The sequence below is a fragment of the Myxine glutinosa genome, chromosome 11, assembly GCF_964187855.1.
Source record: "Myxine glutinosa chromosome 11, kmMyxGlut1.1, whole genome shotgun sequence".
NCBI lineage: Eukaryota > Metazoa > Chordata > Myxini > Myxiniformes > Myxinidae > Myxine > Myxine glutinosa.
This window is the reverse complement of record NC_136271.1, coordinates 33,161,453-33,182,553: the sequence shown is the minus strand read 5'-3', so window position 1 is coordinate 33,182,553 and position 21,101 is coordinate 33,161,453. Positions and strand designations below refer to the sequence as shown.

General features: G+C 46.0%; 2 protein-coding genes across 10 annotated transcripts in view; one reads left to right on the top strand and one right to left on the bottom strand.

The window, feature by feature from the left end:
• NAPEPLD (N-acyl phosphatidylethanolamine phospholipase D) overlaps positions 1–12,891 on the top strand; it is a 64,598-nt gene extending 51,707 nt beyond the window's left edge. For all 9 annotated transcript variants that reach the window (XM_068130472.2, XM_078786547.1, XM_078786542.1 and 6 more), the window contains one exon: positions 10,941–12,891. In XM_068130472.2, coding sequence (XP_067986573.2) covers positions 10,941–11,078 — 138 coding nt within the window. In that variant the 3' untranslated portion in view covers positions 11,079–12,891. The remainder of the gene's footprint in view (positions 1–10,940) is intronic.
• Positions 11,191–21,101, bottom strand: part of RELN (reelin) — a 515,504-nt gene continuing 505,593 nt past the window's right edge. The window contains exon 64 of the mRNA XM_078786532.1: positions 11,191–12,908. Within this exon, the coding sequence (XP_078642658.1) occupies positions 12,827–12,908 (82 nt within the window). The 3' untranslated portion in view covers positions 11,191–12,826. The remainder of the gene's footprint in view (positions 12,909–21,101) is intronic.

The following is a 21,101-nucleotide window of genomic DNA, read 5'->3' as shown; positions in this document are numbered from 1 at the left end:
ATGAATCAACAGGACAAGGGGATGGATTTACACTGTGTTGTTCCAAGGGAAAAGTTAAATTGCCTCCACTATTTGCCGTACCTGCTCGACTGCAACAACTTTATCAGGGTGACGATGGAAAATGTCGCAACTTCTGAGACAATATCCGGAATTACAATTCGGCATTAGCTTTTGCATCAATGGGTGCTCAGATCTCATCTCCTCCAGGAAATGGACCGTACTGTTTCAAAATCCACGGTCAAATTTACCATCGCTGTGGTCCATTACATCCATCACATGTACATGAACAAGCACAATTTGCACAATTATTTATTTTGGATACAGCTCAAGCTACAAAGGAACGTATGAATCGACCTGAGAATCACAGATGTTTGCAAGAATTGATGGCAGAACTGCACAACATACTATCTGACGTTAATCCTTATGTCACATGTTACAAGACTATGTTCGAGCGTGAACAGGAAGAAATCAGGAAAGCTGTCCTTGAAGATCGCCTCCCTTCTACCTTGGAAATGCATTTTCGTCGACTGTGTGCAGACGACCAAAGACGTTACAACATACCAACTGCTGATGAAATTGCTGCTGTCTTCGTTAGTGGACAAGATGGTGAACCACCTGCAAACAGGGATTTCCAGGTTCATTTGCATGACCAGGGCTTACACAATCTCTCTCCACTTTCCTCTCACATTGATCCCATGACATATCCCATTCTCTTTCCACATGGCGAGCCTGGATGGATGATAAACATGCCTCACCAGCGACAGACTGCGGTTCGAAACAAGGTAACTCATCGTGAATTCTATGCCTACCGATTGGCTATTCGAAATGAATTCAGCACTATCCATTCTTCGGGGAAATTGTTCCAGCAGTATGTTGTCGACGGATATTGCAAGGCAGAAGCAAATCGACTGCAATACTTCAAACAAAATCAAGAAACCCTTAGAGCCATGGAATACAGAGGACTACTGGACCACGTCCAGAACGTTGCTGCTGATAACCAACGTCCTGTCGGTCGTATCGTCATTTTGCCGTCGAGTTTTGCAGGGAGTCCAAGAGCTATGCAGCAGAACTACCAAGATGCTATGGCCATTGTTCGCAAATTTGGAAAACCAGATCTTTTCATCACGTTCACATGTAATCCAAAATGGACAGAGATACAAGAAAACATCGGACAACACCAACGAGCTGAAGGCAGACCAGATTTAGTGGCACGCGTGTTTCACCTGAAATTAAAAGAGTTAATCGACGATATAACGAAGAAGCACGTGTTGGGCAAAGTACGTGCATTTCTCTACGTCGTTGAGTATCAGAAGCGTGGCCTACCGCATGCCCACATATTACTCATGCTGTGCCAAGAAGATAAAATTTGTACCGCTGAAGACATTGACAGAATTGTTTCCGCACAAATTCCTAATTCAAATGAGTCACCAGAGATCCATTCCTTGGTGAAGTCTCACATGATACATGGTCCATGTGGCACTTTAAATCGCCATTCGATTTGTGTGAAAGATGGAGTGTGCAGTAAGGGCTTTCCAAAAGCGTATGCTGCAGAGACACTTGCGAGCATAGATGGCTATGCCCTTTACAAGCATCCCCCAAATGGACCCACCATAACCGTTCATGGAACCGATGTTGATTGCCAATATGTGGTCCCATTCAATGCTTATTTACTGAAGAAGTACAGAGCACACATCAACATTGAGGTTTGCGCAAGCATAAAGAGTATAAAGTACTTATTTAAATATGTGTACAAGGGACATGACTGTGCCAGCATCGAAATTCGAGAGCGCGGGAGAGTGGAGGTGGATGAAATAAAGACCTATTTGGACTGCAGATATGTCAGTGCCCCAGAGGCAGCATGGAGATTGATGGAATTTGAAATGCACAAACAGTCCCATTCCATCACCAGACTTGCGGTACACTTACCTGAATTGCAGACTGTTGTGTTCAGGGATGGTAACGAGGAAGAAGCCATTGTACGACATAGGGGTACAACACTTACAGCTTGGTTTCAGTTAAACCAGAGAGACCCTGAGGCACGAAGTTATCTGTACCATGACATTCCAAAATATTACGTATTTGAAGATGGACGAAAGACATGGAAACTTCGACGCCGGGGCGGCAACAAGGTTATCGGACGCATGGTTTCGGCAAGCCCTATGGACATTGAGCGCTTTCATCTTCGTGTACTCCTGCTGCACTGCCCTGGTAAAACATCATTTGAAGATCTCAGAACCGTAGATGGAGCAGTTTGTGAAACATACAAGGATGCAGCCAGGAAATTACATTTAACAGAAGATGATACAGAATGGGACAGGTCCTTAGCTGATGGAGTTATCTTTGCCATGCCACAACAATTCTGATCTCTTTTTGCAACCCTATGCATATTCTGCACACCAACAGACACGTCGGCACTGTGGGAAAAATATAAAAACGACCTTTGCGAAGATTTTGTGCACAGTGGCCATATCTTGGAACAGAGTATTTTCATGGCATTGTGAGAAATACAGTCCTTCCTCCTGAGACATGGACAGACCTTGGAAGCATTTCAGTTACCAGTACCTCCAGACACTGTTGAAGATCTTTCGAGCGATGATTATCAGTATGTACCGGGAGATGAACATGAAAAAGGTGAAAACAACAGACAACTACTAAATGATGACCAAATCAAAATTGTAGATGAGGTCCTACATTGTAGGGACCAGTACACAGGCAACCGGTTGTTTTTCGTTGATGGACCGAGCGGAAGTGGCAAGACCTTTCTCTATAATACGCTTCTGCACATCTTGCGAGGCCAGTGTCGTTTGGTTCTTCCAATGGCGTACTCGGGCATTGCAGCAACATTGCTAGCAGGGGGCCGTACATCGCACCATCAATTTAAATTGCCAGTGCCCATTTTGGAAAACTCCACATGCAACATATCACCTACGAGTAAAGATGCAGATGCTCTAAGGAAGGCCAACCTATTCATTTGGGATGAAGCACCTATGGCTCCAGCATATGCTTTAGCGGCTGTTGATCGATGTCTCCGGGATGTAACCAGCAACAACATTCCTTTTGGTGGAAAGGTCTTACTTCTTGGTGGGGACTTCAGGCAGGTTTTGCCTGTTGTACCTCGCGCTGCACCTGCAGCAATCATCGCCACATGCATCAAGCGTAGCAAGTTGTGGCCAAAGTTCAAACAGCTGAACTTAACATCAAACATGAGAGCTAATGATGACGAAGAATTCTCAAAATGGTTACTGTCGGTTGGAAATGGGACTGTGGAAACAATTCCTGACTCAGATTTAATACGACTACCTGATCGTATCTGTGTAGAAGACAACATTTCTTTAGCAGAGGCTGTTTTCGGTAATTTGAACGAAATCCATTCAAACTATGATGCGCTGGCACAACGAGCCGTGTTGTGTCCAAAGAATGAATCCACATTTGTGATCAACGATGAGATACTGGATGCATTTCCTGGGGAAGAAAAGACGTACTTCAGCGCTGATTCCATTGTCTGTGATGACCCTGAAGAGGCACTAAATTATCCTATGGAATTCCGAAATCAATTAACTCCTTCTGGAATGCCATTGCACAAACTTCGTCTCAAAGATGGTGCTGTCATCATGTTACTCCGTAACTTTGATCCGAAACAGGGACTGTGCAATGGTGCAAGATTGGTTGTTAAAAGATTGTTGCCAAACATAATAGATGGAGAAATAATTTCTGGCAGTCACAAAGGAACACGCACATTTATACCCAGGGTTAGTATTGCACCTTCCGATACAACACTACCATTCGTACTCAAACGCCATCAATTTCCAGTTCGTGTGGCATTCTCTTTCTCAATAAACAAGAGTTAAGGTCAAACATTACACAAAGTTGGGATTTACTTACCAGAACCCGTCTTCAGCCATGGCCAATTATATGTTGCATTGTCGCGTGCTAAACGATTTGAGGATGTCAAGGTAAAGGTAGTCAGTAATGGCCAACAGGGAAAAATTGATGGCCACAGTGGAATCTTCACCCGTAATGTTGTTTACCCGGAGGTCCTGCAGTGACACTATTCAGGCAACAAAAGGAGGGCACGAAGGAAAATAGTTAATTACTCCGACACATTTAGTTGCGGTGATTGAAAAATCACCGGACCATTGTTGCTGTTTTGATGCATTTTACTGCTGTTTTGATGCTTTTTCACTGCTGTTTTGATGCTTTTTCACTGCTGTTTTGATGCTTTTTCACTGCTGTTTTGATGCTTTTTCACTGCTGTTTTTTCACTGCTGTTCTGATGCTTTTTCACTGCTGTTTTGATGCTTTTTCACTGCTGTTTTGATGCTTTTTAACTGCTGTTTTGATGCTTTTTCACTGCTGTTTTGATGCTGTTTCACAGCTGTTCTGATGCTTTTTTGCCGTTTTTTAAAATATAAAAATCTTATTTCAAAAAAAAAAATTCCCAAAAAATCTCACAATGATGACATATAATTCACCGAAAACGTTGAAGCAACCGCATAATATTACGGTGATGTTTAACTCTGAGTGAGAATAGTTCTAAATTTTAAAAACTTTCTTCTGATATTTGTGATTTATTTCAAACAAACTGTATTTCCCATCTACACGGGCATGTATTCCTATTAACGTTATGTAAAGTACATAAATTGTGTGGATTACATCATTTGTGGATGTGATCAATTACCAGTAACCATTTTATATAACTGAATGTGTAGGTGCAGCATCTAGCTCAATATGTCGAAATGTCACACACATCCATGCCCGTGGGATTCCCATGGGTGACCCCGCTAGTGTGTATATATATATATATACAGACTTGGCATTTAATATGGAATATTTTTTTTTCTTGACTTGGGTTTCCTTTCTGAACTCAGTATTTCAATCTGGTGAGTTTCTTTTGCGCTTCGGTGATTTCTTTGTTAAAAGAACCATGTCACTGATTGTCTGTCGCGGCAAGAAGTCAACAACAGGATTATATCACAGGTGGCGTGACAAAATGTACGGACAGGTACATTTGATGATTGGCTTCACAATCGGGTATATAAGGGTTGTTGCGTTCTGTATTAGTGGAAAACAACTGCTGCACATCAACAAAAGTTATTGCCGCTTCCTCTGGAGATGGTCCGTCAACTCGACAATGCTGTTTGTCATGGAGTGGTGGCTTTACGAAATTCCGGCATGAAACGGCGTGCTATTGCTCGGCAGTATGGCATCACTCAAGGTCAGGTGTCAAAGATCCCGAAACGAAATGCTCAGAGGGGTGTCCCTACTCCAATATCGAGGCCAGGATGTCCCCGCAGAACCACAAGGAGGGATGATCGCCAGCTGCACCGGTTAGTCCGCAATGGCCGTACCAAGTCAGCTAATCGGCTTCGGGCTGAGTGACAGCAACTGACAAATGTGCCTGTATCCAGAAGGCTAGTCAACCAACGACTGGTTCAAGCAGGCTATCGTGCCAGGCGTCCCCTGAGAAAGCCGCGCCTGATAAGACAACACCGCCAGCGCCGATTGCCGTGGGCCAGAGGGCACCGTCAATGGAAGCCAGGACACTGGAATCACGTGATCTTCAGTGACGAGTCTTGATTTCTGGTCTATCGTCAAGATGGCCATGTCCGAGTGCGCAGACAAGTGCATTAAGCCGACAACGAAGATTGTATAGTGCCAAGAGTCCAAGCTGGAGGTGGTGGGGTGACCGTTTGGGCTGCTTTTCATGCAGGGGGCAAACTGACCTGCTTGTTCTGAATGGAAACCTGAACCAGTTCAAGTACAGGGCCATTCTGGAAGAAACATTGCTTCCATTTGCTCGTGCAGCCTTTCGAGGAAACTTTGTCTTCCAAGATGACAATGCACGGCCTCATCGTGCTCGCATGATCCAACACTTTCTTGCTGACCGTGGTGTAGAGCATATGGAGTGGCCTGCCATGTCACCGGATATGAATCCGATAGAGAACTTGTGGGCAGAATTAACGCGTCAAATCGACAACTTGGACCAGCAGCCGACCTCTGTGCGTGAATTGCAGCAGGCTATTGTAACTGCATGGCAAGCGATTCCTGTCCAAACCTTGGCAAATCTCGTGAACAGCATTCCTCAACGTGTACGTGCTCTCCTGAATGCTCGTGGGGGTTACACAACGTACTGAACTGTAATTTTACTGTCCGTAATCCCAGTCATAATTTAACTTTTGTTTTTGTTAAAAAAAAATTTGGCTAATGTGCAAAATAAAGAAATACTTCTGGAAAACGTACAGAAGTTTAACACAGTACTGTCCGTGAATTGAGTTCAATATCAGTTTACATCACTTTCAAGGATCAATTTATTTGCTTCGAAATGTCAAATGTGGTTTTTGTTTCTTTTAAAGGACGCATTAACAAAATCTAGAATAATTTCAACATAATTCCAGTGAACTTTTGGTTCTAAGTCAACTTGAAAAGTAAATTCACCCCCACAAAAAAATATTCCATATTAAATGCCAAGTCTGTATATATATATATATATATATATGTGTATATATATATATATACAGATATATATATGTATATATGTGTGTATGTATGTATGTATGTATGTATGTATGTATGTATGTATGTATAAAATCTACCATACTATTTTACAGAGCGTAATATCTGCTGTAGCAATGTATTTGGCGAAGTTTACAATCCGAAATAAGTCACCACTCGGCTGAGTGTGCAGCACTTTGAAATGTCTTCAAGATCCTGGCAATAACTCACGTACTCTCTGTGAAGGACACTGGGATCTTTAACGTCTACTAATTAATGCTGTTAGATGGGTCAACCAGTTTAACGTCGGTCTGAAGGATGGTGTGCACATCTATGTCTTGCCAAGCCTTCAAAACACCAGGATGACAGTTTATATCTGGGTCAACATTCCAACCCAGAAGGTAGCAAGAATCGCCAAATTTAGCTCAGAGATTCTTATTGTGAATATCTCAGCCAAGTTCAACTTTGAGTTTCCAAGGAGAAATGAAAATTAGTACAGGACTTTATTTATTTATTGTGGCACACAATAGTATAGGTTAGCGTCTGGAAAGGAAGTATTAAACTAAGAGAACAGTCAGTGTGAGTCAACACCTCCCTCGAGTGCATTCTAGTCATTAAACAACTTTGGACTTCAGACATGGAGACAACTTCTGTAACTTAGTAACTTGTAATAAGTTGTTGTGCCATGTTGTACTGAAACAATTTGTCACATACAGTTAAAACAGCACGATTACATTAGTCGGGTCAATGTAAGGTTTGACCCCAAAAAAATTTATAATAAAGGTTTTTTTGTTTTAGGTGTATCATTAGGTTGTACTAGACCCCTGAAAAAAAGTTTACCAAAATTTGACTCCGGGAAAGTGGTTAATTAGCATATTTTCAAAATGGCACCCCCCCCAAATTTTCAATGTACAGGAAACTTTTTTATAATTCAAATTAGACCCTATAAATGTATTACAAATAGATAGAAACATGGTTGGTTTTCATAATGAACACATCAGAAAACTTCTATGACGTCATTATGACGTCAATGATGACGACAATGAATAATACATGCATTTTTATCAACTTTTTTCAACAAATACACACTTTGTGAAAATTTATTTTTGAAAATTTGATCTGCCTATACAATACAGTATTTTCTGAAAGGTCTGTGAATAATACATGGTTATTGGTAGTGACGTCATGACACCATGCAACCTAGGAACAAATCCCTGCATCACCGTATGACCATATGAAGGGAAATATCATGTCAGCTGGTTGTCCTTACAGAAATAGGCAATGAAATCAAACTCGTCCATAACACACTGAATGTCAGAAACCACTAAGAGCCTTTAAGTTATGACTGTCACATACCATTAGTCATCATCGTCACTGTCTTCTGTGTCATCTTGATCCATTGGACGAACGTTGTTTGGGTTTTCACAGGATTCAAGTTGGCATTCTCCACAAGCAGAGGTGCAAGGTAAACCGTACCTCCTACATGTACAGCGCTGTGTTGTGCAAGCGGTCGTGCAATTGCAATGCACAATCTTTAACAAATTGTCCGGCGCAGGGTTTTTTGCGGTCATAACTGGTGCGAATTGATTGTCCTCAATTTTCCAACCCCAGTCAGTGGCATCCAAATTGCTCTCAAGTCCTAGCCATGTCATTATTTGATAGTACGCACGCAGGGAATGGAATTTTGTCGCAGATACAGTTGGTGGGAGTCTAGCAGGCGCAACAAAGGATGATGCTGAAACCACTTTCTTTTTAAACACCGAATGTCGCAAAGAAGCAAGATAATCCGTTTGCTTTCCGGAAAACAGTAAAACCATCGACTGGTTACCATGCTGTTCTATTGTGTCCGCTGTCTGGCCAGGTTTGGTAAAAGCAAGTGCACAGGATTTTAACTGTTCATCCCCTTTGGCAACTTTCTCAAAGAATGTTTTCTTTCCCATCCCGAAAACCCGCGATGTTGTATCACATCCCGTCAACGCGTGGATAAACAGCAACTGAGAACATAACTGTTGTCCAAGGCACTCCTTTAGTGTGTTGATGTTGTACACCCTCTGATCTTTTGACTTCTTGTCTGAGCGAAAATACAGAGTTTTCTTCTGACTGTCCATATGATGGAGGAGAAGGATCAACAGGTCTGTATCCTCTCCGATTAGGGTCGTGGTCTTGTATTCAGAAACTGCAATAGCTGCCTGAACAATATCATAATCGGCATCCCCTTCGGCATTTATTACTGTGCAGCCTTTCTCGCGGAGTCTGTCGCTTATCATATTGATGAGCCCGTGACATTTCTTTCACATTCAATTTGGAAACGTTTTTCCTATTGACAACATGGGTTGTCACCTGTCCTGGTGTTGTTGCTGCCACCATTCCCATTCCATGGAAGGTTCCTTTTCCATCCAGAGTTATGATATTGTGGTCAACATTATCAGCAGCGAATAATACTGTACCAGATGATCCTTTCCCAAGTAACTCTGGTGAAACCACATCAGCAGCATTTTGCAAGAATCTCTGCACCTCCCCATAAGAAGAGCTAAACCCCATCACAGACAAGGTGTCAATGAGAAATCGTGACTTATACACATGGTGTAGCTGAGTAGCAAGTCCTATTTGAAGTGGCACTACAAGTGCCCGCGGGCGAACACCTTGTATTATTGACTGCCCGATAGCAGCAACTTTTTCATCTTTATCTGTCCCCACAAACAGTTTATTCAACATGGTACGCAGTGAAATCGGCAAGTAATCTAATGTAGTGTCTAGTTTGAGGCTCTGCGAAGAAGGATATCGATCAGTGACTGATGGGATTTCAGTCTTGATATCGCACTTCAGGAGCTTGGCAGCTGTAGCAATGATTGCACGTTTCTGACTTTCGGAATCACCATCTTTTGAAGTCTCGAAATAGGTACGAAGTATTTTTGCAGTTTTCCCCCTCATCGTCACTATATCCTGAAGCCCTTCTACTTCCGCTATGCATATAGAATCATTGTAGCGTTCTATCAGTTTTTGCTTCAAATATTGACTTCCATATGGCACAGAGTCTTCTTCAAGTAAGTATTCACCCATTTTGCTCACAAGTTCAGATATCGTAATTTGTTCTTCATCATTGCTTTCCAAATATTCACAAACTGTCACAAATGCTTGTCGCTGGTCCTCGTTTGTGGGCCGCCCGATGTGTTTTGGTTTTTGCACTGCCTCTGATCGAAACTGGTCTGGCATTTCCTGCCCCAATCGAAAGTAGGTATTGCAGCGTTTATGGTAAACACAGTCAGAAGCTTGCAAATTTGTACCAAGATATTCAATTCGACCCTGAACAATATGCGCCCAATCATCGTGTCTTTCTTTGCAATGTTTAACTATCGTCTGAGGGAAACAGTCAGTGAGAATCTTACCGGCACTTTCATCATGTCCATGAGTACCCTTAGAAATTTCATGGCCACAGAAGAGGCAGTCCTTTTTAGGGTCATATGGCCCTAAGCTAATACGGCGGCTCTTCTTCTTTACAGGTGATGATGATTCAGAAAAACGTTTTAAAGCCTGTTTGATTGCTTTTTCATTTGTCCACGAGGATCGACATTTCTTGTGTACTCGTTGATTTGGTCTTGCGACAACATCATCACAACCCCTTTCTTGGCTTGATTTGTTGATTTTTTCAACACCCTTCCTTGAAAGTTTGGAAACATCAGTGTCCTTGGCGTCTTCCAAACTCGCTTTGCAAATTGGGCAGACGTCTTCGTCAAGCTCTCCGTTATCCATTTTCAAATCCTGAAACAAAAAATATTTATTTAAGTCTTGGTAGTAAGGAAAAACAGTAATGATTCATGATATCATATGACGTAATTGAGACAGCAACGTCATTATGACGTCACAATGACGTCATAGAAATTTTCTGATGTGTTCATTAGGTAAAGCAACCATGTTTCTATCTATTTGTAATACATTTATAGGGTCTAAATTGAACAAGAAATTTTTTTTCTGTACATTGAAAATTTTGGGGGTGCCATTTTGAAAATATGCTAATTAACCACTTTCCCGGAGTCAAATTTTGGTAAACTTTTTTTCAGGGGTCTAGTACAACCTAATGATACACCTAAAACAAAAAAACCTTTATTATAATTTTTTTTGGGGTTAGGCCCTTATTTTTCATATATTGACCCGTCTACATGTTCAAACATGAACCCTGTAGTATTTTCCGCATGGTAGCTAAATGTGATCACAAATTCTTTGTGTCTATACGATGTTCTGAATGAGTTATTCATTCACTTTTAAAATATCTGATGTATAATATGAAATATCATGTGGAAGTTTCAAACATATTTGACAATTTTATTTAGATATAATATGCTCGTATTGATCGTCACGCTGCCTCTAACCTGGTAAAGACTGTTCGGTTATTTGATTTTGCATTTTCATATTTCTTACATTTTCCCATCTTTTGACTGCATGAACCACAGCACTACCTGGAACCAAGAGAGGAGTTGGAGAGAGCACGAGAGAGGCACGGCCTCACGGAAGAGGACTTCTTTGTGCTTGAACATGGTGCTTCGTGGCAAACATCTGCAATTGTCTCAGCTCACCGAGATAACTTGTAAAGGAGCAAGAGGGAACCCCTTGGTTGTCACACCAAGTCAGATGCCATTTTGGTCGATTGCAAAGCAACAAAATCATTATTCGGTGTAAAGTAATGCAATGTGACATTTCACCTTGTGGGTGTATTTTCAGTTTTATATAAAGGCATATACACAACATGGCCAAAAGTATGTGGACACCCGAACATCACATCCGTATGTGCTTGTCGAACATCTCATTCCAAAATCATGGGCAATTAATATGGAGTTCCCCCCGTTGCTGCTATACAACAACAGCAACAACAGGCATTTTAAGGCATTCTTATATAACATCATTCATTCATTCATTCATCTCAATCATTCATTCATTCTATAACAGCCTCCATTCTTCTGGGAAGGCTTTCCACTAGATGTTGGAGCATTGCTGCGGGGATTTGCTTCCATTCAGCCACAAGAGCATTATAGTGAGGTCGGGCACTGATGTTGGACACATTGGCAGTGGAATGCCATAAGGCCTGGCTCGTAGTCAGCGTTCCAATTCATCCCAAAGGTGTTCGATGGGGTCGAGGTCAGGGCTCTGTGCAGGCCAGTCAAGTTATTTCACACCGATCTCGACAAACCATTTCTTTATGGACTTTGAGTTGTGCATGGGGGCATTGTTATGCTGAAACAGGAAAAGGCCTTCCCCAAACTGTTACCACAAAGTTGGAAGCACACAATCATCTAGAATGTCATTGTATGCTGTAGCTTTAAGATTTGCCTTCACTGGAATTAAGGGGCCTAGCCTGAACCATGAAAAACAGCCCCAGACCATTATTCCTCCTCCACCAAATTTTACAGTTGGCACTATGCATTCGGGCAGGTAGCGTTCTCCTGACATCCGCCAAACCCAGATTCATCCGTCGGACTGCCAGATGGAGAAGCGTAATTCATCACTCCAGAGAACGCGTTTCCACTGCTCCAGAGTCCAATGGTGGCGAGCTTTACACCACTCCAGCCGACGCATGGCATTGCGCATGGTGATCTTAGGCTTGTGTGCGGTTACTCGGCCATGGAAACCCATTTCATGAAGCTCCTGACAAACAGTTGTGCTGATGCTGCTGCCAGAGGCAGTTTGGAACTCGGTAGTGAGTGTTGCAACCGAGGACAGACGATTTTTACACGCTACGCGCTTCAGCACTCGGCGGTCCCGTTCTGTGAGCTTGTGCGGCCTTCAACTTCGCGGCTGAGCTGTTGTTGCTCCTAGACGTTTCCACTTCACAATAACAGCACTTACAGTTGACCGGGGCAGCTCAAGCAGGGCAGAAATTTGACGAACTGACTTGTTGGAAGGTGGCATCCTCTGATGGTGCCATGTTGAAAGTCATTGAGCTCTTCAGTTCGGCCCATTCTCCTGCCAATGTTTGTCTATGGAGATTGCATGACTGTGTGCTTGATTTATGTATATACCTGTCAGCAATGGGTGTGGCTGAAATAGCCGAATCGACTAAGGGTATCTGCATACTCTAATAATTGAATTAACTACATGGACATGTTTTATCTACAGCAATGCACAAGTTGCATTGTTCTGCTTTAGACATTTTATGAGGTGTAATGAGTCATCTTTGGTTCGTTAAATGTTCCTGTTTCTAACTTTGCGATTCAAGTGTTCCTATGAACATTTAAAAAAAATGTACAAAATTCTTGAACTTCACAGTATTTTTGCTGTACAATTAGAAATATTTTATTCAATATTTAATCACAACCACCTTTAAAAAAAAAAATCAAATCAATCAGGATATGCGATGGCGATGTTGGTAGTAATTCTGAAGTTGTCGTCTCGATGAGCGGGTGTGAGAGGTTTGTCTTCGTACCCTGCAGAAGGAGCATGATTGATATTGCCAGTGAGATGCTAAAATATTTCAGGTAAAGTAATTACCATCTATGGCAGCTGGGGTCGTCAAACTGTGGATCGCGAGCCATATCCGACTTCTACGACCCCAATGTGGCTCGCAGAGCCTCAGCTTATTGGTGCAAATGCACATGCAAAGATAAAAGAAACAGGCCTCACACTTAATTCAAAGTATTACGAAATTTGTTTATAAAGCACATTTTAAAATGTCTGCGGGTTGTAATTCTGTGGTGTATATTCATTTAATATTGTTGCGAATATGGAATTTGGCCTCCATATCCGCTTGTAAATATTCCCCTATTTTCCCCAATACTCCCCAACTATCCCCAATCCCCCATTCCCTAGTCCCATTGTCTGTAAACAACAATCAGTAGAGCCGACCTTCCCCTTTTTCCCCCATTAAATGTCGTGCCCAGGTCCACCGCATCACACGTAGACAACTTTCGGACATCTTGCTAGTTATTCTTAGTCTATGTCAGTTAAGGACTCGTTTCCATTAATTATGACTCTTCGTTGCACCAGAATGTGATTATATGGCACCAGTAGTGAGTTTAGGACCTTTCCCGTACCTCCTCCCATCTTCTTCCCCGTCTACAACAACAGAGGGGCGCTGCGCGGGGGGGAGTGTGCGTCCTCCCACCGGCTCGGTTCGCCGCCATCGACAATGCGCTCCAGACCATGCGCTCCAGACCATGCGCTCCACGGGGTTACCACGAAGGGGCTCCTTGTCAGCTCCTCGTCAGGGGCGGAGCCGGTAACCCCCCCGCACGCACCCAATGAGAAGCAACGTGCCGATTCCACGAGGCGGAGCTGACGAGCTGAGGGCGTGTCACTCCCCGCCGGATATACGCGGCCACGTAGCGGACGTGACGTCAGATGCGCCTGAACTACGGAGAGCAGAGGAAGCCACCGCCACCCCCAGCGTGACGATACCTCCCCGCATCTTTGGACCGGACCGAACCGGGTCGATTCTGCCCTGAGCCCAGGTGCACCTGGAGCCATCGATACCCGCTTTCCTGCTATCAATCCCCGTGTGAGTCAGCCTTGTCCCGTTTGCCTGTCGTCTGTTGGGGTTAATATAAGGTTGTGTCTAAGTGCCCACCTTTCTGTGCTGTACCTCTCGTCCCTGTAATCTGACCTTCCGCACGAATATAATCTCCTCCGGAGGTCTTGAGAACCGTATCCCTGGTGTCGTCATTTTAATCCCAGCCGTGTGTCTGTTCCTTCATTGACCTAGCATCGCGCGACTAGTCAACGTTCGGGTATAATATCGAGTATAATCTTGTGCAGACGTGGTCATCCCAAAACCGCTCGGTGAATAACATCCAAGCCACGTCTGTAACAATTGGTGTCGAGGAGTGGAATTCGAACCCGGGACTAAATTTATTAGGCCCAAATTTGTAACAGTTAGAATCGATTCGGAGCGCGTTTCCCGCGCGAAATTATAACGGCCGAAATTTGAATTTGTTTTACGAAAATAAAAATAAAAACCGAATTTTGAAAGTCGCGCTATGGCGGATCAAGACAGCTGGGGTCCGGTAGAGGAGAGAGAGGTAGGGTCGATCCAGGACCAAAATGAGGGACAGGAGGAGAGCGAAGCAGTGAGGGCGGCAGGTTCGCAAAATAGCGCCGTCACGCACGAAGAAGCGGGCGCGCAAAATGGCGCCTCGCTGATCACCGCGCCAGCGACCGTGGCAGCGCCCCCGGTGGATTTGAACTTGTTTTTTATGCAAATGAAGGCCCTTATGGACAAGAATAATGAAGAAATGGAAAGCAGAATAATGATGGGAATGAGGGCTGATAGTGAGCGGATGGGGAACCGGATGGATGCTCAGGGTGAGCGATTGGAGGACCAAATGGGGGTAATGGGGAACCGGATGGATGCTCAGGGTGAGCGATTGGAGGGCAAAATAGGGGTAATGAGGGACGAAGCGAGGGGTACCAGTGAGGGATTAGACAATAATTTTAAGGGATTAGACAATAATTTTAAGGGATTAGACATGAAATTTGGGAAATTAGACGATAGATTAGGGGAAATACAGGAGGGGTTAACGGGGGTAGAAAACAGAATGGCCGCTCAAGAGAATCAAATGGAAGGGATGCAAAAAGGGTTAGAGGGGTTAGAAAACACCATGGAAGGCAAATTGAGGGACATGAGGGACCAAGCGGAAAGGGAAGTTAACCAAATGGGGCAGCAGATAGAGGGGGTCAGAATGGGGGTAGAAACCAAACTGGATGCTCACAGGGAGGAAATGGAGCAGATGAGGGTGGCATCTGGGCAGGAGATGCAAGTGATGGGAGAGCAGATCAGAAGAGGAGTGAGTGAGGAGGTCGGAGGAGTGCGCGAGGAGGTGAGGCACTGTAAGGAGCACATGGAGAAGGAGGTGAGAAAGGGGACTGTAAAATTGCAAGGGGGCATAGAGGACCTGACGCAGGAGGTGGAGCAGCTGACGGTGGGACAAACGGAGTTAGTGGAGCAGGTTCAAAGGAACACTGCGGTATTAGGAGGGTTAAAAGCGACACAAAACGACATAAAAAACGACTTGATAGCGACAAAGAGGGAATGTCAGATGGTACGTGAGGGACTGACAACGAGGTTGGACGAGGTGGTAGAGGTAATGGAGACGAAGGACCGGCAGGTGAGGACGCACCTGGAAACGGTCAAGGTAGCCTTAGAGGATGAGCTTGAGGAGACGTACCGGGGAATGAAAGAGGTGAAGCAGAAACTAGAAGAAGTGGAAGAAGGGATGAGCGAAATTAAGAAGCGACGGAGAGGGGATAAGAAAGAAATAAAAGAGGAGATAAAAGAATTGGTCCAAAGTCTGTGTTTGGATCGTGATGATGTGCTCATTAACCGGATGAGGGATTCGCAGGTGATGGAGGAGAAGCGAAGAGGAAGAGGACCCGGTGTAAGTGGTGACCAATATGGTCGTGCGTATGATGCGCCAGGGGATTTAATAAGCTTGGGGGTCGAGATAGACCCGGGTGTTCGTGAGAGGCCGTTGGTGAAGTGTGCGACAGGTCTGGTGTGCGAAAGAGGAGGTGTGCGAGAAAGTCCGACTCTGGGGTGTGTGAGGAAAAAGTGCGTGCCAAGGAGTGAGGGTGCTGGCGAGAGTGAGTCGGTCGTAGCGCGTGTGCGAGGGGGCACATGGAAGCGCGGTGTGGTGAGTGTTACAGAGGATGTAACGGGAGAGTGTGCGTGAGAAAGGTGTGTGACGGACAGGTGCATGGGGAAAGAGTGCGCTGTCAAAAGTAAGGAAGAATGCACACCTGTGGTGAGTGTTACAGAGGGTGTAACGGGAGAGTGTGCGCGAGAAAGGTGTGTAACGGACAGGTGCATGGGGAAAGAGTGCGCTGTCAAGAGTAAGGGTGAGTGCGCTGTCAAGAATGGTGGTGAGAGTAGTACGAGTGACAAGGAGAGTGAGTTGGTTGTGACAGGTGAGCGAGGATGTACACCTGGGATGGAAGGATGCACACCTGGAATGGTAGAGCGTGAGTGGGAATGCACGCTGGAGTTGGTGGTGAGGCACGTGGTTGGGTGTGCGAATGAGAGCACACCTGTGATTGTCACAGAGGAGGTGACTGAGGAGGGGGCGCGAAGAGGTGTGTTAGTGAGGTGTGCGACCAACGAATGTGTGCCAAGGTGTTCGGTGGTCAGGTGTGTGACCAAGGCTGTGAGTGGAATGAGGGTACCTGGGTGTGTAAGGAAAGGTACGAGGAGCATGGGCACGGCTGGATGTGTGAGCAAGGAACGGGCTGCGGGGTGTAAGCGTCCAGGTGAAGCATCGACGTTAGACGGGGAGCGTCCAGGTGAAGCATCGACGTTAGACGGGGTAGAGTTTAGAACGACTTATAGCCGAATCGGGCCCTCGGTGCGTGCTGGGCCTCGCTTTGAACGGCCGCGTCCGTGCTCCACTAGGCGGAGCGGGCAGCCCGATAGAAAGGGTCGTCATGGCGACCACTTTTTGTTGAGGCAGTCCGGCAGGTCGAGATCGGGACATGGGATGGCTCCACGCCGAGGTGGTGCGTGGGATCTCGGCCCGGGTAAGCCCCCGTCCCTGTACCGAGTGCCGGACGTATCCAGCCGCTGGCACAGAACAACCCGCATTCATGGCTTGGCTTTACGAAGCCGGGCTTTGGACAGGGATTGGCGCACCGAGAGGTATTAGTGAGTAGACTGGGTGATGAGGTTAGTGTTTTGGACCCAAAATTGGAGAAAAACAAAATTTGATGATTGGCAAGGGATTGGCAGTAGTGATTGGCAGATGATGGGCAGTGATTGGCCAAATTTTTGATTTGTTGAAATTTGATGTGCAAAATTGGTAGTGAGCGATGGGCCCGATGGGTAAGGGGGGCATCCCTGCCACCCTGCCCAAAGGGGACAAAGGAGCAATAGCTTATGGGGTGTATGGCAGTGAAAACTAGCCCGGGTGGGTTAGGTTATATTGATAGGGATCTAGCGAAGATGACATTAGGTGACGATAAGGTTAGGTAGTGACTGATACCTGTAGTGGGGACGCAGGTAGATTAGTGTGGATGATAATGACGAGGGAGCGCAATAGTTTAAAGGGACGACTGGGAAGCGCAAGTTTCAGAAGGGAGTAGTTAGCTGAGATGATGCCGTGTGTGTGAGAATTGAACAGGTGTGATTGCACAGGTGTGCAACTGGACAGGTGTGTGGAGCAGTGTATGAGTAGTGAGTGTAGTGGATCAGCGCGAATGCGCTTGGGGAGAGAAGGGTGCAGGTGGCACCAAGTGTGAGAGCACAGGTGTGCAAGTACAGGTGTGTGGAGAGAGTTGGAGTAAGTGGTACGGAGTGGTGTGCATGGTGCGAAGGTGTGGATGGGGGAAGAGTGGACCCCTTTCACGAGTACCCGGGGCGGGTAGTGTAAGTGTTAGGTAGAGGGTACAGGTAAATTGTGGTTGGATATTGGCATTTGTGGTGCGGTTGCAGAATGGTGTTGTGGATGGGTGCATTAGTGTTGTGGAAATGGCTGGGCGTGTAGCCTGTTAGTGTGTGTAGTTGGTTGGGCACTCCACCACTGTGAGGATGTCGGCCAGGTGAGGCCGCAGGTGGGCTCTGGGAGCCGGTAGAGTTGTGGATGGGGCCCGAGGATCCGGAGGATGGACCCGGGTAGCCCAGTGCCAGAGAGGGCACCGAGTGGGGAGAGTGCCAGAGGGCCTTCCCCTGGTAGTTAGGTTAGGGTAAGGAGCAGGTAAGCTCGGAGGCAACTGCAGTGGTGGAGGTGTGCAGGTGGGTAGACCCACTGGGAGAGGTACACGTCGCAGCCCAGAAATTGTACGAGGGCACCGGGAGATGAATCGGGGGAGTGAGACCCCAAATTGAAGAGCACCACAGTTTGGCCAATGGGAATTGGTTTTTAGAACCCATAGTGTAAGAGGGCCAATGGTTTGGCCGGAGAAAGACCCCGGGTAGTGTAAAGTTGTTAAAGTCACTTAGGAAATAGTTAGGATTGATGAACCTGTCGCACCATACGCAGCCACTTACCTGTGGTGATGATGATGACTCCACACCTGTGTTTTCTTTGTTTTGTTGCAGGAAATGAGAATTGCTGTGTGGATTGGTGAGACGCATCACGACGTGGATGAGACATTGGGGTGATTCCATCTCTCCCTCCCTAGGAGGGACTGATGATGAATTGGTAATGGCAAATTTTGATGTTGAGTTGAAAATGGCAAATTTTGATGAGAGTTGAAAATGGCAAATTTGATTGGTTAGGAGGGAGAGAAGACGAATTTGGTTTATGGGAGGAACGGGGAAGACAGTAGGGATGTTTGTTGATTTGTAAAATAGATGTTTATGGGTAGTGTTGAGTTTTGTGGATACAGTAAGGGGTAAGGGAGGGGCCATGTAGGTTACCTGGTGGGGGGGGCGTACGATAGGAACGTACCTGTCTCACCTGGTTCCCATGTGCCCCCAGTGTGCATCATCTTATATTGCGTGCACTTTTGCGCCCTTACCACCTTACTCACTTGTCTTCTTCTTTTGTCTCCCACCTCCGAGGATCTGGCTTTGGGGTAGAGAGAGAGGAGAGAGCGGTGCTGGCTACGCAGTTGTGGGCCTGCACTTTCGCTGCTTGCTGCTTGGATCGATACACCATACGGACCGCAATGTTTGTGGCCACCCACAATGGACCGCAGTTCTTTTGCGGCCAAGCACCACCCGTGGAAGGACCTATGGGTCAACGTGGCACCTATGCCAAACAGGTGAACCACTTATAGTTGACACCACTGAAGGCCAAAATACAGAAATGGACGCGGTTGGCGCCTTTCTTTATTTTTGAAAAGAAGTAAGAAGGCCAAGTGCACCACACGAAGGCAAGACCAGCGGCAGAACATCGGCCGGCTGCGACACCACACAATGATTTATAAACACTTTATTGGTGCACCGGATGGTGCTCACTGTGTGATGGGGTGGTGCTTGATGCTTGGAAGGGGTGCTCTGCACGTTATTAAAGGCCGTCGGCCACAGAGCACTCGTGGGTTGGTGTATCGATGCTGGCAAGCGTGCTCTCTCTATGCATAACATCTGCATGTGTTCCTCCAAAAACAGGTCCTGGATCGTAGTGTAAATATCAGCGTAGTCTTGTGTAAATAATGCTCCCTACCGGCTGTATGTTTAGTTTGAGAATTCTTTCCGGATTCGGTTATCCTGTGGGTGTGTTTCTGAGAGGAGAAGGGTGCAACGTCGCAGGGGGACATATTTACTCATTTGTGAATATCTGTAAAACTGTCGCACTCAGGGTAGAGTTAATAGTAGAGGGAACTACATTGCGTGCCACACTAAAGTAGGTAAAAATTTATCGGGTCGGGACGCCCCGAGGGTAGAGAAGTTGTTGCGAATATGGAATTTGGCCTCCATATCCGCTTGTAAATATTCCCCTATTTTCCCCAATACTCCCCAACTATCCCCAATCCCCCATTCCCTAGTCCCATTGTCTGTAAACAACAATCAGTAGAGCCGACCTTCCCCTTTTTCCCCCATTAAATGTCGTGCCCAGGTCCACCGCATCACACGTAGACAACTTTCGGACATCTTGCTAGTTATTCTTAGTCTATGTCAGTTAAGGACTCGTTTCCATTAATTATGACTCTTCGTTGCACCAGAATGTGATTATATGGCACCAGTAGTGAGTTTAGGACCTTTCCCGTACCTCCTCCCATCTTCTTCCCCGTCTACAACAACAGAGGGGCGCTGCGCGGGGGGGGAGTGTGCGTCCTCCCACCGGCTCGGTTCGCCGCCATCGACAATGCACTCCAGACGATGCGCTCCAGACCATGCGCTCCACGGGGTTACCACGAAGGGGCTCCTTGTCAGCTCCTCGTCAGGGGCGGAGCCGGTAACCCCCCCGCACGCACCCAATGAGAAGCAACGTGCCGATTCCACGAGGCGGAGCTGACGAGCTGAGGGCGTGTCACTCCCCGCCGGATATACGCGGCCACGTAGCGGACGTGACGTCAGATGCGCCTGAACTACGGAGAGCAGAGGAAGCCACCGCCACCCCCAGCGCGACGATACCTCCCCGCATCTTTGGACCGGACCGAACCGGGTCGATTCTGCCCTGAGCCCAGGTGCACCTGGAGCCATCGATACCCGCTTTCCTGCTATCAATCCCCGTGTGAGTCAGCCTTGTCCCGTTTGCCTGTCGTCTGTTGGGGTTAATATAAGGTTGTGTCTAAGTGCCCACCTTTCTGTGCTGTACCTCTCGTCCCTGTAATCTGACCTTCCGCACGAATATAATCTCCTCCGGAGGTCTTGAGAACCGTATCCCTGGTGTCGTCATTTTAATCCCAGCCGTGTGTCTGTTCCTTCATTGACCTAGCATCGCGCGACTAGTCAACGTTCGGGTATAATATCGAGTATAATCTTGTGCAGACGTGGTCATCCCAAAACCGCTCGGTGAATAACATCCAAGCCACGTCTGTAACAATATACATACACCTACCGTCCTACCCGCTCATCTTGTTGTTTTTGTTGGTTATTGCCCCAGGCCTATCCCAGAGCTGTATCTCTGCCCTGTCCTGCACGAACAGGCCCATGGCATGGAGACGGTTCTTATTACCGATATGGTTATTACCCGTCTGTTTGTCTGTGAGCAGGATATCTCAAAAGTTGTGGATGGATTTGGCCGAAA